Source organism: Scyliorhinus canicula, chromosome 13 (genome assembly GCF_902713615.1).
Source record: "Scyliorhinus canicula chromosome 13, sScyCan1.1, whole genome shotgun sequence".
Taxonomy (NCBI): Eukaryota; Metazoa; Chordata; class Chondrichthyes; order Carcharhiniformes; family Scyliorhinidae; genus Scyliorhinus; species Scyliorhinus canicula.
In genome coordinates this window covers 65,096,390-65,112,715 of record NC_052158.1, presented here as the reverse complement: position 1 = coordinate 65,112,715, position 16,326 = coordinate 65,096,390, and the positions used below count along the sequence as shown (strand labels likewise).

At 52.6% G+C, this 16,326-nt stretch overlaps 1 protein-coding gene across 1 annotated transcript in view; it reads left to right on the top strand.

The window, feature by feature from the left end:
- LOC119975446 (single-pass membrane and coiled-coil domain-containing protein 1-like) overlaps nt 1–16,326 on the top strand; it is a 51,973-nt gene that overhangs the window by 18,140 nt on the left and 17,507 nt on the right. The window contains exon 2 of the mRNA XM_038815114.1: nt 4,299–4,487. Coding sequence (XP_038671042.1) covers nt 4,354–4,487 — 134 coding nt within the window. The 5' untranslated portion in view covers nt 4,299–4,353. The remainder of the gene's footprint in view (nt 1–4,298; nt 4,488–16,326) is intronic.

The following is a 16,326-nucleotide window of genomic DNA, read 5'->3' as shown; positions in this document are numbered from 1 at the left end:
GATGTATTCATTTCCCCAATAACCCACTCAAGGGGCAATCCCAGATATGGGATCAGATGGATAGATCCATATCTCATTGTCCTCCTTTACCCAGTCAGGATACTGAGAAGACAGGAGCTTCTATTTTTAAATAAATTGATAGTACCCAATTAATTTTTTTTTCCAATTAAGGGGCAATTTAGCGCGGCTAATTCACCTATCCTGCACATCTTTTTTGATTAGGGCAGCGAGAGCCGCAGCGACACGGGGAGAATGTGCAAAATCCACACGGACAGTGAGTGACCTGGGGCCAGATTCGAACCCATGTCCTCGGCGTTGTGAGGCAGCAGTGCTGCCTCGAAGACAGGAACCGCTGTGCTTGCTAATTTCATAATAGGATTAGCTTGTTATGGGGTGGGGGTCACAGACACATACATACTTCTGCATGCTCCAGAGAAGTCTTCATACACTTCCCAGGAACTGACCCACTTCAACTGAACACGAAGGAAAGCGAATGTTGAAATGGCAGCTGGGTGAGACAATGTTGTCTCACACACACATCAGGGGCTGGATTCTCTGCACCCTGACGCCGAAATCGCGGCCGCTCCGGGGTGGAAAATCTATTTCCCCGCACGGAATCGGGACTGGGGCCAGTTCCCCGATTCTCCGTGCCCGGAAAGCGGCGTACCCGGAGAGTACCTCATATCACCTGCCTGCGGCCATTGCTGGAGGCCCGCTCCGCCATTCTCCGCCCCAGACCGGCCGAAGTCCCGACAGCATGGAACTAACATGGTCCTGCCGGTCGGGATACTAGCGTGGCGGCTGCGGACTCAGCCCGCGGCCGCCCTGGTCGAGGGCGGGCCGATCGGAGGGCGGGGAGGGCCTTATACGCGGCTGGGCAGTTTTGGGGTGGCGGTCAGGGTCGGGCATGCGGCCGATCGGGGGCACAACGTTTAGGGTCCAGCTCGCCGGTCTGAGTCCACCATGGAGCACAGCGCGGTGGCTGGAGGCCGCCGTGCGCATGCGCAGCCTCCGACCCGGAGGTGCGGGGGCCCGTATCTGCAACAAAAGCTACTAGATTTACGCTGGTTCACTGCTAGCCCACTGCGGGGCTCGGAATCTGTGGTCCTTTCACGCTGGTTTTTCTAACTGTGAAGTCTACAGTTTTTACGACCACGGGGGGGACATAGTCCCAAAAACAGAGAATCCAGCCCCAGAGCCTTCCTGATTTAAGCTCCATCATTGTTGGATCGCAAAATGTATTCTTTGCAGTTTGCAGAAAGAGCTAACAGTAACCTAGGTCAACCCAATCAAGAAGTACCCAGGCAGGGTCACTGGTTCAAGCCTACCCCAGGCCACTAGAGAAGTGAATCCTCCCACTTTAACCCAAGTTTAAGAGCGGGTAGTGAGTTTATTTCAGTTGGAGAGAGGGCATTCCGCTGACCCATCACCAGGACCACTGTCAGGAATCATAGAATGATACAGTACACTGTACGCTGCAACTATTTCCAAGATCATCAATCAACTTGATTGAATGTAGTAAGTTTACCCTGAGACATTGGGTGGAATCTTCCCAGTCCCGAGGAGGCAGGTGTTACGGTGGGACTGGAAGCAAAATGGGAGATAATGGGGTCAGCATCACGTACATTCCCACTTCCCAGAAATCTTGACGGAGGTAGGGGAACATTTGTGGTGACCACCCTCCCAGTAGCGGCAATTAGCAAATAATGATCAATGAAGGGACTAACAATGGGGTCAGAAGGCTGCTGTTGGCTGCAGCAGACTCCTAATGAGTAGAATCTTGTTGAAGCATTTGGGGTCTCACCTGTTAGCTGGACAGATGGTGAGAGACCCATACTGCCACTTTTCAGGAAGGACCATCCAATCAGGCAGTGGCGATGCCAATGGCTGGCCTTCCGCTGGAATCAGGACTCTGGTGGTGGAACTCTCACCTACCGAGAGCAGCTAGCCAATTAGAGAATCAGAGGCCAGCAGTTCTTGTGCTCAGTAGTGCCACTAGGGAGGCTGTAGCAGCCCCTGGAAGGACACTCCCACAGAGTCCTCGGATAAGTAATGTGGGGGGTGCGGTTTCGTGGTGGGGGTCACAGGGAGAAGGGCTGGGGAGGTGGGCAGCAAGGACAGGGTTTTGGCTCCCAGAGGACCCCATCCCGATGTCTACTGAGTGCCTTTGAATGAGGATCCATTCCCCCCCACAACCCTCACCTCTGAGGTGACAAGTTGGCCACACACTTGTCATGCATACTACAGCTGGGTTCAAACCAGCGACAGCAGGATGAGAAGGCCTTTAAGTGGTCATTAATTGGCCACTTTCGGGTCTCACCTGTCTACAGGGTGGGAAGGTCAACCATGGACCTAACCACCCCAGAGCTTATTTCTACCGGGAAAGTGGCAAGGTTCCCGTAGGCCTCTCACTCACCCCCGCACGCACCCTTCCCACCTCCAAGCTCGCCACCAGCAAGAACACAAGATTCTGACTATTGAGTGCAGAGCTAGCCTCTTTGCTTTGGTGAGTAAACTGTCATGAAAGAAAACCACTTAATTAAAGAGGTATCAAGAAGGAAAGTTGGGTTCTCTATACCAGGCACAGTTTAACCTCTACAAATCTAATCTACATGATTTGGGTGGCACGATGGTGCAGTGGTTAGCACTGCTGCCTCACGGCGCTGAAGACCTGGGTTCGATCCTGGGCCCGGGTGACTGTCTGTGAGGAGTTTGCACATTCTCCCTGTCTGCGTGGGTTCTCACCCCCACAACCCAAAAGATGTGCAGGTTAGGTGGATTGGCCACACTAAATTGCCCCTTAATTGGGGAAAAACATAATTGGGGACTTTGAACTTATTTGTAAAAATCTACACGATCCACAATTTTAGCTTGCATCCTCTATTTAAGAACTAATAACCACAGTGTTCCGAGTGTTATAATTCAGTAATACATTAGCACAGCTGATTTTCCAAGTCTCCTGAAACAACTTATAAAGTGGGCACTTCTTATAGTCAATCACATAGCTGCCAGTCGCAAGAACTGAGTAATGTTCAGGGTTCTTGCTCCTAGCCAACACAGACTTCTTGACAGTTGAAATAGCATTCTGAGCAAAGTGTGCATTGTTGCTGAAGACGTGAACTTGACTGTGAGTTCTTGGAACAACACCATTAACAGCATGAGTCTTACCCAGAATCACACGAGTGTCCATCACCCCAGGACTGTTACAGATGTGAAAAATATTCCTGGAAATCATTCTGCTTCAATTACAAACAACCCAACACAAAGTTCTAATTACTAATGACAACCGTGACTGAGTGACGTTATAAACACACAGTAGACTGGTTTAGAATCAATCAATCTGCTCTCAGTAACCATATAGTATTAGAAACACATTGTAGAATGGTATAGAATCGATCTATCTCCTCTCAGTGACTGTATAGTGTTATAAACACACTGTAGATTGGTATAGAAATGATCGCAGCAACTGTATAGTGTTCTAAACACACTGTAGATTGGTAGAGAATTGATCAAACTGCTCTCAGTTGCTGTCTGGTGTTAGAAACACACTGTAGATCAGTTTAAAATCGATCGCATTGCTTCCAGTCACAATTGTAGATTGTAGTTTTGAATCATTTGCACAGCTTCATTGATGTAAACAAAGTTGAGCTCAGCTTGTATAATCCACTGCTCTTCTCTCAGTAACTGAACACTGTCACACACTGTAGGCTCATGTAGAATCAATCGTACTGCTCCCTGTGACACTTAACTGACGAAGAGTTGGCACAGAATGGCTGCCTCTGCTTCTGCAGTCACTTTGTGATGTTATAAACACACACCGTTGATCAATCTCAAATCGATCACCCTGTTTCCAGTAACTCTGCTGTTGAAACCAGGCTAGGTTGGTGCAGAATCAATCGCGATTGCCTCCAGTCACTGAGCGACCCACCTGTGCAGCTGAAAACGCATTGGTGTCTTGGCATTGGGTGATCATTTTATATTTAGAACCATTTCAACTTGATAAACAGCAGGCTCAGATTTCAGGTCTGCCCTCTGCCAACAGCCAAGTTTAAAAATTACTATCATGATTTTTTTTTTTGCTGGTACTTCAGGAGACGATTTCCATCAAATTATTATACAAACCCACTCCCTCACGGTGAAGAAGTTTGGACAGTATATTGTACGCTGACAGGTCGCAGTCAGTGGCTTTTTGCCCCCATGTTACCCCTTCTATTTTTTGCCATAGTTTAAAATAGATGCTATTGAGTCATTGCCTTGTGCCATGGTAAGCACATCGCTAACACAGCTCTTTAATCCAGTCTGCTGTCTACACCATTTGCGCACTGCAAGCTAGCAGCTTGGTTGGAGGCAAAGATGAAGAGATGGGGAATGAAATCAGAGCAACGGGAGATAAAGGTGGAGAGACAGAAGGTGAAAACGGAGAGACGAGAGTTGAAGGCTTCCCCTGAGAGAATTTCTATGGAGCTTCTCAGCTACAGGGTTGGCAGGTAAGGTAAGGTACGGGTTGTGACATTTGCTTTGTTGGATGTCATGCAAGACGTTAAAGCATGGTGAATGTATCTTGATGTCACTCTGTTCTCGCCCACAATGTATTTTTATTTTATGACCTTTCGATGCAGCCAAGGCTCCAGCTAGAAGCTAACCGGAGCCTTGGGAATCCAACCTTTGTCATTCAATCAGGAGCCCACCCAATTTTAAGCAGAAGATATTGGAAATCGGGCCAATCAGGAAGCAGTGGGATGGGTTCAGAGTGAGCAACTTACAGAAGTAAAAGCGCTCAGTACTACTGGTGCTCAGGAGACTGTGTTGCTGAACTCGCTGGTGTGGGGACTTTGGAAAACTGGTCATTCCTGATGCTCCCAAGTGGCATATCGCAGCCACCTTTTGACACATCGGCTGCCTGGCTGTCCCCGTCAACAGTGCGTGCTGCTGCTCACTTGCCATGGGAACAAAGCGCAGGCCATGATGTGGGGCTGCTCCCCCTCCGATCACCCATCTTTACCCCTCTGGGGCTGTTTAGCACACTGGGCTAAATAGTTGGCTTTTAAAGCAGACCAAGGCAGGCCAGCAGCACAGTTCAATTCCCATACCAGCCTCGCCGAACAGGTGCCGGAATGTGGCGACTAGGGGCTTTTCACAGTAACTTCATTTGAAGCCTATTTGTGACAATAAGCCATTTTCATTTCATTACCTCCTTCCCTCTATGTTGTATGGTGTCTTCTGCTGCAGAAGGGTCAAGAGAGAAAGTCCGTGTGTGGGCCTTCTACATGTCCTGCATAAGATGAGAATGGGATAAAAATTGGGAAGATTCTGGGCGGGAGTGTTTGCGGTCTTAGCCAGGATAGTGGAGGAGGGAGTGGACCCCGACCCTTTGTTGCCGATATTTGGGGTTTCAGAGAAGCCGGAGCTCATGGAGAGGAGGAAGGCGGATGTTGTGGCCTTCGCCTCTCTGATTGCACGGCGGTAGAAAAAGGGAAAAAAATCTGTAGACTTAATTGTTTGCTGCGTTTCCCGGAGGTGTTTATTTGCTGTAACCTGTTTTGATACATGTTTGTAATAAAATATATTTTTAAAAGATGGTGGGGGGGGGGGAACAAAGCCAGATACTGGGAGAATGGAGGTATCTTGAGTAGGAAGTAAGTTTAAAAATTTTTTTTTATTGAAGACATTTTCATATAAACAAACAAAAGCAGAAGAATAACCAAACAACATTCTAAACAACCACCACCCACTCCCTCCCTGCTCCTCCTATAATAATAATAATACTAATAATAATCACTTATTGTCACAAGTAGGCTTCAATGAAGTTACTGTGAAAAACCCCTAGTTGCCACATTCTGGCGCCTGTTCGGTGAGGCCAGTATGGGAATTGAACCCGCGTTGCTGGCCTTGTCCTGCATTACATGCCAGCTATTTAACCCACTGTGCTAAACCAGCCCCTAAAGTCCATAGTCGCCACATTCCGGCCCCTGTTGGGGTTAGCTGGTACAGGAATTGAACCTGCGCTGCTGGCCTTGTTCTGCATCACAAATCAGCTGTCTAGCCCACTGAGCTAAACCACCTCTAAAGCTAAACCAGCTCTAAGAAGAAATTGCTTATTGTTATAAGTAGGCTTCAAATGAAGTTATTGTGAAAAGCTACATTCCGGCGCCTGTTTGGGGAGGCTGGTACGGTATACCGCTCGCTTCTCCAATCCTGCCTTCCCCTTTTAACCCTCTTACCCCCTCAGTCACTCCCCTTTGCTGACCCTTCAATCCTCCTTAAAGAAATCAACAAACAGCTTCTGCCTCCGAGTGAACCCATTGACCCCCTCAAGACAAACTTTTTTTATTTTTTAATAAATTTAGTGTACCCAATCATTTTTCCAATTAAGGGGCAATTTAGCGTGGCCAATCCACCTAGCTTGCACGTTTTTGGGTTGTGGGGGCGAAACCCACGCAGACACGGGGAGAATGTGCAAACTCCACACGGACAGTGACCCAGAGCCGGGATCGAACCTGGGACCTCAGCGCCGTGAGGCGGTTGTGCTAACCACTAGGCCACCGTGCTGCCCTCCCTCAAGACAAACTTAACCTTCTCCAGCCTCAGGAATTCCTCCAGGTCCCTCCACGTAAGCAAGATCCATCTCCGGGGCCACCAGGGAGGCAAAGGCCAAAACATCAGCCTCTTCCGCCCCCTGGACTCCCAGGTCTTCCGTCATCCCGAATATCGCCACCTCTGGACCCAGGGCCACCTTTACCCCCAGCAGCTCAGACATTCCGTCCGCGATCCTCTGCCAGAAACCCTTTAGCTTCGGACATGCCCAAATCATGTGGACATGATTCATGGGCCTCCCCGCGCACCGCCCACACCTATCCTCTACCCCCTCAAAAAATCCACTCAGCAGTGTTACCGTCATATGTGCCCTATGAACTACTTTAAACTGAATGAGGTTAAACCTCACACACAACGAGGATGCATTCACCCTCCGCAGGGCTTCAGACCACGTCCCAGCCTCCATTTCCCCTCCCAGCTCCTCCTCCTATTTAGGCTTTATGTCCCTCACCAGGGCCCCCGCCAAATCCATCAACTTCTTGTAGACCTCGGCCACCTTACCTTCCCCTATCACATCTCTCAACAGCACCTTATCCTGCAAGCCCAGGATAAGATGGTACCTCTCTCTTTACAAAATTCTGGACCTGCAGGTACCTAAAACTGTTCTCCCTGGGCAGTTCATACTCTTCCTCCAGGTTCTCCAACCTCGCAAACTTGGTCCCTATGAACAGGTCACGAAATCGCTCGATCCCTGCCTGCATACACACCCTAAACCTCGCATCCAAGCCCCCCCCCCAGGCGCAAACCTATGATTGTTGCAGATTAGTGCCCACAGCGAGGCCCCTCCAGTCCCAAATACTGCCTCCATGCCCCCACACCCGTAGGGCCGACACCACCACTAATCTGCAACAATCATGAGCACTCAGGAACTTGTACTGGGCTCCACCCTTGGTTCCACCCACGACTCCTCCCCCTAGTGCAGCTGTGTAAATACCCGTGTCCAGAGTCAGCCTGGGTCACTACGAGTTCATCGACAGGTAACAGGCTGGCTCTGAAGTAAGTCGATTAAAGCCTAGATTCACATCAGAAACACGTGTCTGGTGAATTGATGGTTCCATCACCTTCTTGAAAAATGACTTCGGGACAAATATTGCGAGGTTCTGAAACACAAACAGAAACTTTGGCAGCACCATCATTTTTACTGTCTGCACACGCCCTGCCAACGACAATGCCAGCACATCCCACCACTTAAAGTCCTCTTTCATCTGCTCCACCAGCCAAGACAGGTTCAGCTTGTGCAACTGTGCCCAGCCCCAAGTCATCTGGATGTCCAAGTATCTAAAACTCACCCCCAACACCCTGAATGGCAGCTCCCCTAAAGAGAAACAAGGAGAGTGGACACTCTTGTCTTGTCCCCCAGTGCAGTCCAAAATATCCCAAACTCACTCGGCTCAACTGCACATTTGCGACCAGCGCCTTGTATAGTAACCGGACCAAATCCACAAACCCCTGCCCGAACCCGAACTGCCCTAACACCTCACACAAATATTCCCACTCCACCTGATCAAATGACTTCTCCGTGTCCATCACCACCATTACCACTACTGCAGCACAGTAGTACAAGTGGCTAGCACTGTGGCTTCACAGCGCCAGGGTCCCAGGTTCGATTCCCCGCTGGGTCACTGTCTGTGCGGAGTATGCACTTTCTCCCCCTGTCTGCGTGGGTTTCCTCCGGGTGCCCCGGTTTCCTCCCACAGTCCAAAGACGTGCAGGTTAGGTGGATTGGCCATGATAAATTACCTTTAGTGACCAAAAAGTTCAGGAGGGGTTATTGGGTTATGGGGATAGGGTGGAAGTGAGGGCTTAAGTGGATCGGTGCAGACTCGATGGACCGAATGGCCTCCTTCTGCACTGTATGTTCTATGTTCTACCTCCACCTCCTGTCCCTCCACAGGCATGATGATTACATTAAGCAGCCTCCTCCGATTCGCCATCAATTGCCTCCCCTTCATGAATCCTGTTTGGTCCTGGCCAATCACCCCCAGGACGCAGTCCTCAATTCGCGAGGCCAACACCTTCGCCAACAACTTTTTAAAAATAAATTTAGAGCACCCAATTATTATTTTTTTCCAATTAAGGGGCAATTTAGTGTGACCAATCCACTTAACCTGCACATCTTAATCCACGCAGGCACAGGACGAATGTACAAACTCCAAACAGACAGTGACCCGGGGCTGGGATCAAACCCAGGTCATCAGCACCATAGGCAGCAGTGCTAACTGCGTCACTGTGCCGCCCCTCCTTCGCCAACAACTTGGCATCTACATTCAGTAATGATATCGGGCGGTACGACCCACACTGCTCCGGATCCTTGTCCTTTTTCAATATCAGGGAGATGGAAGCCTGCGACAGTGTTGGGGGAGTTCCTCCCTCTTCCTTGCCTCATTATACGCCCTCACCAGCTGTGGCCCCAGGTCCGCCCTAACGTTTTATAAAACTCCACTGGGAAACCCCACCCCCCTCACCCCCTTTGGGTCCACACTACCTTGCCCTTATCATCCTTTACTCTGATAACCTCCCTAACCACCACTTGCCTCCTCAACTGGTGGGCCAGCATCCTGCTTGCCTTCTCTCCCTAATACATTGAACCTCCATAGCTGCCCCACTGCCTTCCCCGTAGATACTAATCCAACTCCATCTGGAGCCTCTGTCTCTCCTTCAACAGCCCTGCCTCCAGGACCTCCGAAAACCTCCTGTCCACCCTCAGAATCTCATCTACCAGCCTTGCCATCTCCGCAGCCCTGCTTTCTCCCTCCTGTGTGCCCGCATTGAAATAAATTACCCCTAACTACTGCCTTGAGTGCCTGCCAGAGCGTGGTGGACGTCCCTGTATCGCTTGGCTTCACGTACCCTCGAATAGCTGTCCTCTCCCGCTCGCACACATCCTCTTCCGCCAACAACCCCCTCATCCAGCCTCTACTGCGGGTGTTGGCCCCCCCCACCCCGGTCCACTCGCAAATCCACCCAACGTGGCGCGTGGTCAGAGACCACGATCGCTGAATACTCAGAGTCAACCACCCCGGCCAAAAGCTCCTTGTCTAACACGGAAAAGGCAACCTGGGAGTACACCCGATGCACATGGGAAATGAAAGAAACGTCCCTCACCCCAAACCTCCAAGCACCCGCCCCCCCTCGCCATGTGCTCCATAAACCCCTTCAGCTCCTTCGGCACTGCCGCCACCTTCACCGACCATGGGCTTGACCTGTCCAAGCTTGGTTCTATAACCATATTAAAATCCTCCCCTATAATCAATCGGTGAGAGTCCAAGTCTGGAATCTTCCCTACCACCCACCTCATAAAATCTACGTTATCCCAATTTGGGGCATAAATGTTTACCAGGACCAACTGCAGCCCCTCCAGCTCCCCACTCACCACCTCCCCCCACAAATCTGCCACAATGTTCCCCACCTCTAACGCCGCCCGCTTATTCACCAACACCGCCACCCCCTTGTCTTCATATCCAGTCCCGAGGGGAACACCTAGCCCACCCATCCTTTCCTCAACCTTCTCTGATCCGCTCTCTTTAAATGCATCTCCTGCCAAAAGGCCACGTCCGCCTTCAGACTCCTCAGGAGTGTGAACACACATAACCGTTTGACTGCCCATTCAGCCCCCTCACATTCCACGTGACCAGCCTGGTCGGGGGGCTCCCCGCCCCCCTCCCCTGCCGATCATCCATATCCCTTTTTGGGCCGGCCCCCGGCCCGTGTCACGCGACCCTCCAGGCCCACCCTCGGATGTCTTCATCACTCCTTTTCCAACTGTGCCCACATCAACTACTTTTCATCAACTACCCTTGTCAGCAACCTTCCCCCCCTTCCGCCCTAAACATCAACCCCATCCTCCCCCTGCGGCTATCTCCTGACAACCCCGCACTCTGCTCCCATTAACTAGCCCACCCAGCTAGCATGGAGGCCCTGCCCAAGGCCTCCAACTCCCTACCACCCCCAGCTCTCCTCCCCACCCTCAACCATACCTCCCTCAAGAGAAACAAAAAGTGCACAAACCCTTGGTGTTCCTCCCAGAAAAGCCCTCCAGAAAACCCGCCATCAAAGACTTTTTTTTAAAAAACTTTTCAAAAACAACATACGCACAAACTCCTCAAGTTCAATGTCGTCACTGTCCTCTCAGTCCATTGTCCCTCATAAACTCCATCACCTCTTCTGGTGTGGCAAAATAATACTCCCACTTCTGGAAAGTCACCCAGAGGCGGGCTGGGTACAGTACGCCGAACTTCACCTTCCTTTTAAAGAGGGCAGCCTTGACCCAGTTAAACCCGGCCCTCCTCTTCGCCAGTTCTGCTCCCAGATCCTGGTACAGCTGCAGCTTGTTCCCTTCCCAGGTGTATTTCGTAGTCTTCCCCGGCCACCAGAGAATCTTCTCCTTGTCCAGAAAGTGATGCAACCGAACCAACCTTGCCCTTGGCGGCTCACCCGCCTGCGGCCTCTTCATCAATGCCCTGTGCGCTCAGTCAACCTCCAGGGGCCAGTCAAAGGCCCCTCCTCCCTCCTCAGCTTGTCCAGCATCTTGGCAATGTACATGCCAGCCTCTGCACCTCCGATGCCTTTGGGCATCCCCATGAACCTAGAATTTTGTCTTTTGGAGCGATTCTCCAGATCCTCCAGCTCCTCGTCCAGCCTCTTTTGAGTCTCCTGTATCACCCCCACCTCGGCCACCAATGAGGTGGTGCTCCTCGTGTTCCCCCACCGCCTCCTCCACTTTCTGGACTGCCTGGCCCTGGGACTCCAGCCTCTGCTCCATGTGGTGAGATAACCACTGTAGTTATGTGTACTGCAGTAGGGGGATGTATGCCTGTACCTGTAATACAGGTTCCTCCGGTCAGCCCCTGCCGGCTAGCTCCACCCACAGGGAGCTTGTGTATAAATATGTATGAGAGCTGCTCAGACCCTCAGTCTACAGTTGCGGATGGAGGGACAACATCGTACAGCAATAAAGCCTCTATTGTACTAGTCTCTCGGCTTTGAGTATAATTGTTAGCGCCACAATTTATTGCTGTACGATTTCCCAGTCACCATGGACATCAGAGTCAAGCCTGACCGTCTGCAGCTGGATCCACATTCGCCTCACGCCAGAAAAGACTTTGATCACTGGCTCGCAGTCTTCGAGGCCTACATCTCTTCAGCAGACCCTCCCCCGACAGAGGCTCAGAAAAAGCAACTCCTGTACTCCAGACTTAGCTCCAGCGTCTTTCCGCTCATTCGAGATGCGACCGACTACACCGCAGCTATGGAACTGCTCAAGGAGAATTATGCACCATCGACGAACACCCTGTTTGCGAGGCATCAACTTTCTACTCGCGTCCAGCAGCCGGGTGAGTCGATTGAGGACTTCTGGAGGGCCCTTATACCTCTGGTACGAGACTGCGACTGCCGGGCCCTCACAGCCGCGGAACATTCGGATTTACTCATGCGCGATGCCTTCTTTACAGGCATTGCATCGGACCCCATCCGGCAACGACTGCTGGAAGGGGTCGCCCCCGACCTCGCGGCCGCAAAGGCCCTGGCGCTCTCCATGACGGCCGCCTCAGTGGGCGCCGCCATCTTTTGTCGCCCCCGCCATGTGCGCCCCATGGGCGCCGCCATCTTCATCCACCACAGCCATGTGCGTTCCATGGGCGCCGCCATTTTGTTCCGACCCCATAACGTGCGCTCCATGGACGCCGCCATTTTACCCACAGGTACTGCGGATGCCGCCATCTCGTCTCCAGGGGCCGCCATCACGGGACACGGGTCGCTACCGCTCCTCGTCGGACTCATCTGACTCAACCGCCGACCAACCACTGCTCGCCTCCGTTACGCTCGACCAGTCCCGTCCTCGCAACCTGGCACCCTCTTCCACATCGGTGCTGGTCAACGGCCATGTGACCTCCTGCCTCATCGACTCCGGGAGCACCGAGAGCTTCGTCCACCCGGACACGGTAAGGCACTATTCCCTTGCGATCCATCCCGCCGACCGGCAGATCTCCCTTGCCTCCGGTTCCCACTCTGTCCCGATCCGGGGTTTCTGCCTGGTTAAACTCACTGTACAGGGTGTGGAATTCGACCGTTTCCGTAGGTACATTCTCCCCGACCTCTGCACTTCACTCCTACTAGGCCTGGATTTCCAGTGCAATCTCCAGAGCCTCACCCTCAAATTCGGTGAACCCCTACCTCCCCTCACCGTTTGCGGCCTCGCGACCCTCAAGGTCGAGCCCCCCTCCCTCTTTGCCAATCTGACTGTGGATTGCAAGCCCGTCGCCACCAGGAGCAGACGGTACAGCACCCAGGACAAGGCCTTCATCAGGTCCGAAGTCCAGCGGCTGCTTCGGGAGGGTATCATCGAGGCCAGCAACAGCCCTTGGAGAGGTGGTAGTGGTTAAGACCGGGGAGAAGCACAGGATGGTCGTGGACTACAGCCAGACCATCAACCGGTACACGCAGCTCGACGCGTACCCCCTCCCCCGCATTTCTGATATGGTCAATCAGATTGCACAGTACCGGGTCTTCTCTACTATTGACCTGAAATCCGCCTACCACCAGCTCCCCATCCGTAAATCGGACCGTCCCTACACTGCCTTTGAGGCGGACGGTCGTCTGTACCAATTTCTGAGGGTTCCCTTCGGCGTCACGAATGGGGTCTTGGTCTTTCAGCGAGAAATGGACCGAATGGTTGACCGGTACGGATTGCAGGCCACCTTCCCGTACCTCGACAATGTCACCATCTGCGGCCATGACCAGCAGGACCATGATGCCAACCTTTATAAATTCCTCCACACCGCATCTCTCCTTAATCTCACGTACAACAAGGAGAAATGCGTGTTCCGCACAGACCGCTTAGCCATCCTTGGCTACGTAGTCCAAAACGGACTACTGGGGCCTGATCCCGACCGCATGCGCCCCCTCATGGAGCTCCCAATTCCCCACTGCCCCAAGGCCCTCAAACGCTGCCTTGGGTTTTTCTCTTATTACGCCCAGTGGGTCCCGCAATACGCAGACAAGGCCGGGCCACTTATCCAGTCCACACATTTTCCCCTCTCGGCCGAGGCACAACAGGCCTTCACCTGCATTCGATCTGACATAGCCAGGGCGGGGATGCAAGCCGTAGACGAGACTCTGCCTTTCCAAGTAGAGAGCGACGCTTCAGATGTCGCCCTTGCCGCCACGCTGAATCAGGCCGGCAGACCCGTGGCATTCTTTTCACGCACCCTCCACGCCTCCGAAATTCGGCATTCCTCTGTCGAAAAGGAAGCCCAGGCAATCATTGAAGCGGTGCGGCACTGGAGGCATTACCTGGCCGGCAGGAGATTCACTCTCCTCACTGACCAACGGTCGGTAGCCTTCATGTTCAACAACACGCAGCGGGGCAAGATCAAGAATGACAAAATCTTGCGGTGGAGAATCGAGCTCTCCACCTTTAACTACGAGATCTTGTATCGCCCCGGCAAGCTCAACGAGCCCCCAGACGCCCTCTCCCGAGGTACATGTGCCAGTGTACAAGTGAACCAGCTCCGTGCCTTGCACGACAGCCTTTGCCATCCGGGGGTCACCCGCTTGTACCATCTGATCAAAGCCCGCAATCTGCCCTACTCCGTCGAGGAAGTACGGACAGTCACCAGAGACTGCCAGATCTGTGCGGAGTGCAAGCCGCACTTCTACCGGCCAGATCGCGCGCGCCTGGTGAAAGCATCCCGCCCCTTTGAACGCCTCAGCGTGGACTTCAAAGGGCCCCTTCCCTCTACCGACCGCAACACCTACATCCTTAGTGTGGTCGATGAATTTTCTAGGTTCCCCTTTGCCATCCCATGCCCAGATATGACGTCTGCCACCGTCATCAAGGCCCTGGATTCCATTTTCGCCCTGTTCGGTTTCCCCGACGATATCCACAGTGACAGGGGATCCTCATTCATGAGCGATGAGCTGCGTCAGTTCCTGCTCAGCAGGGGTATCGCCTCCAGCAGGACGACCAGCTACAACCCCCGGGGAAACGGGCAGGTAGAGAGGGAGAACGGGACGGTATGGAGGGCCGTCCAGCTGGCCCTACGGTCCAGGAACCTCCCAGCCGCTCGCTGGCAGCAGGTCCTCCCTGACGCGCTCCATTCCATTCGGTCGCTACTGTGCACCGCAACTAACAGTACACCCCATGAACGCGTTTTTGCCTTCCCTAGGAAGTCCACATCCGGAGTGTCGCTCCCGACTTGGCTCACGACTCCGGGCCCAGTCCTTCTCCGTAGGCATGTACGGCACCACAAGGCGGAACCCCTGGTGGACAAAGTACGCCTTCTCCACGCCAACCCTCAGTATGCCTACGTGGAGTTCCCCGACGGCCGCCAGGACACAGTCTCGCTCCGGGACCTGGCTCCCTCAGGTGCCGATCCCATGCCCACACCCCTTCCTGCGCCAACCCCAGCGCCCCCCTATTCGTCCCCATCAGGTCCATCCCTCTTCCCCCTGCCCACCCTGGAGGACATGGAAGATTTCGGCTTGCTCTCGGAGTCATCCCGCCAGCAGCCAGCACCAACACCGCCAGCACCTGCACCATCGGGGCCATCACCGCCAGTGCCGACGTCACCACCACAGCTACGCCGATCACAGCGGAACGTCCGACCACCGATTCGGCTCAACCTGCTAACCGGATGGACTCTTGATTTTCCTTGTTGGACCCTCTTGTAAATAGCATCCTTTGTATTAGAGTTACATGTCACCCCCGCCGGACTCATTTTTTACAGGGGGTGAATGTGGTGAGATAACCACTGTAGTTATGTGTACTGCAGTAGGGGGATGTATGCCTGTACCTGTAATACAGGTTCCTCCGGTCAGCCCCTGCCGGCTAGCTCCGCCCACAGGGAGCTTGTGTATAAATATGTATGAGAGCTGCTAAGACCCTCAGTCTACAGTTGCGGATGGAGGGACAACATCGTACAGCAATAAAGCCTCTATTGTACTAGTCTCTCGGCTTTGAGTATAATTGTTAGCGCCACACTCCACTCACTCGATCCCCGACTTAATCAGTTCCACCAGGTTTTCCAGGGCCTCCTTCCTCTGCTGACAGAACTTTCCATTAAGAAACTCTACTAGCTGCTCTATCAACCACTGATGGGCAGAGCAGCCTGTGGTAGTCACCACTGATGTATTATACTGTATATATGGGTTTTACGGTAATGCCCCTGTACTACAGGTACAGGGGTAGATCCCTGCCTGCTGGCTCCGCCCATATGTGTGCTCTCTGTACAGCAGCCATTTTGTCAGCTGCTGGAGGAGGCCACACATCTCTGTGTAATAAAGCCTCGATTACATTCTACTGTCGTCTCGTCGTAATTGATAGTGCATCACAGCCCTCTTGCCCTCCTCCATCTTATCCTGTGGCGTATGCAAAGTCTCTCCTGGTCCAGCAGATCTTTTCTTCTTGCCCCACTCCTAGTCTGTGGATCCATCCACCAGCCACACCAGAGGAGTAAAACCTTCCCCAGGCACTCCTCCACCTCTTGCACTGAAATGCTTCACCCTTCGGGTGGGGGAAAGGCCAAAAAAATCCGCCTTGAGCGGGAGCCACCAAATGTGCGACCACTCCCTCCATATCCACCACTGGAAGTCTGTAAGTAGCCAAAGTTAATCGATAAAGGCATCATGAAGAAGCTGCAAGTTCTGCAATTTACAGAAGTTGGGAAGGATACGCATTGAGTGGAGTGAGCAAAGACAACAAACAGAGGGTGATTTTATTTTGGGAGTGAGCAG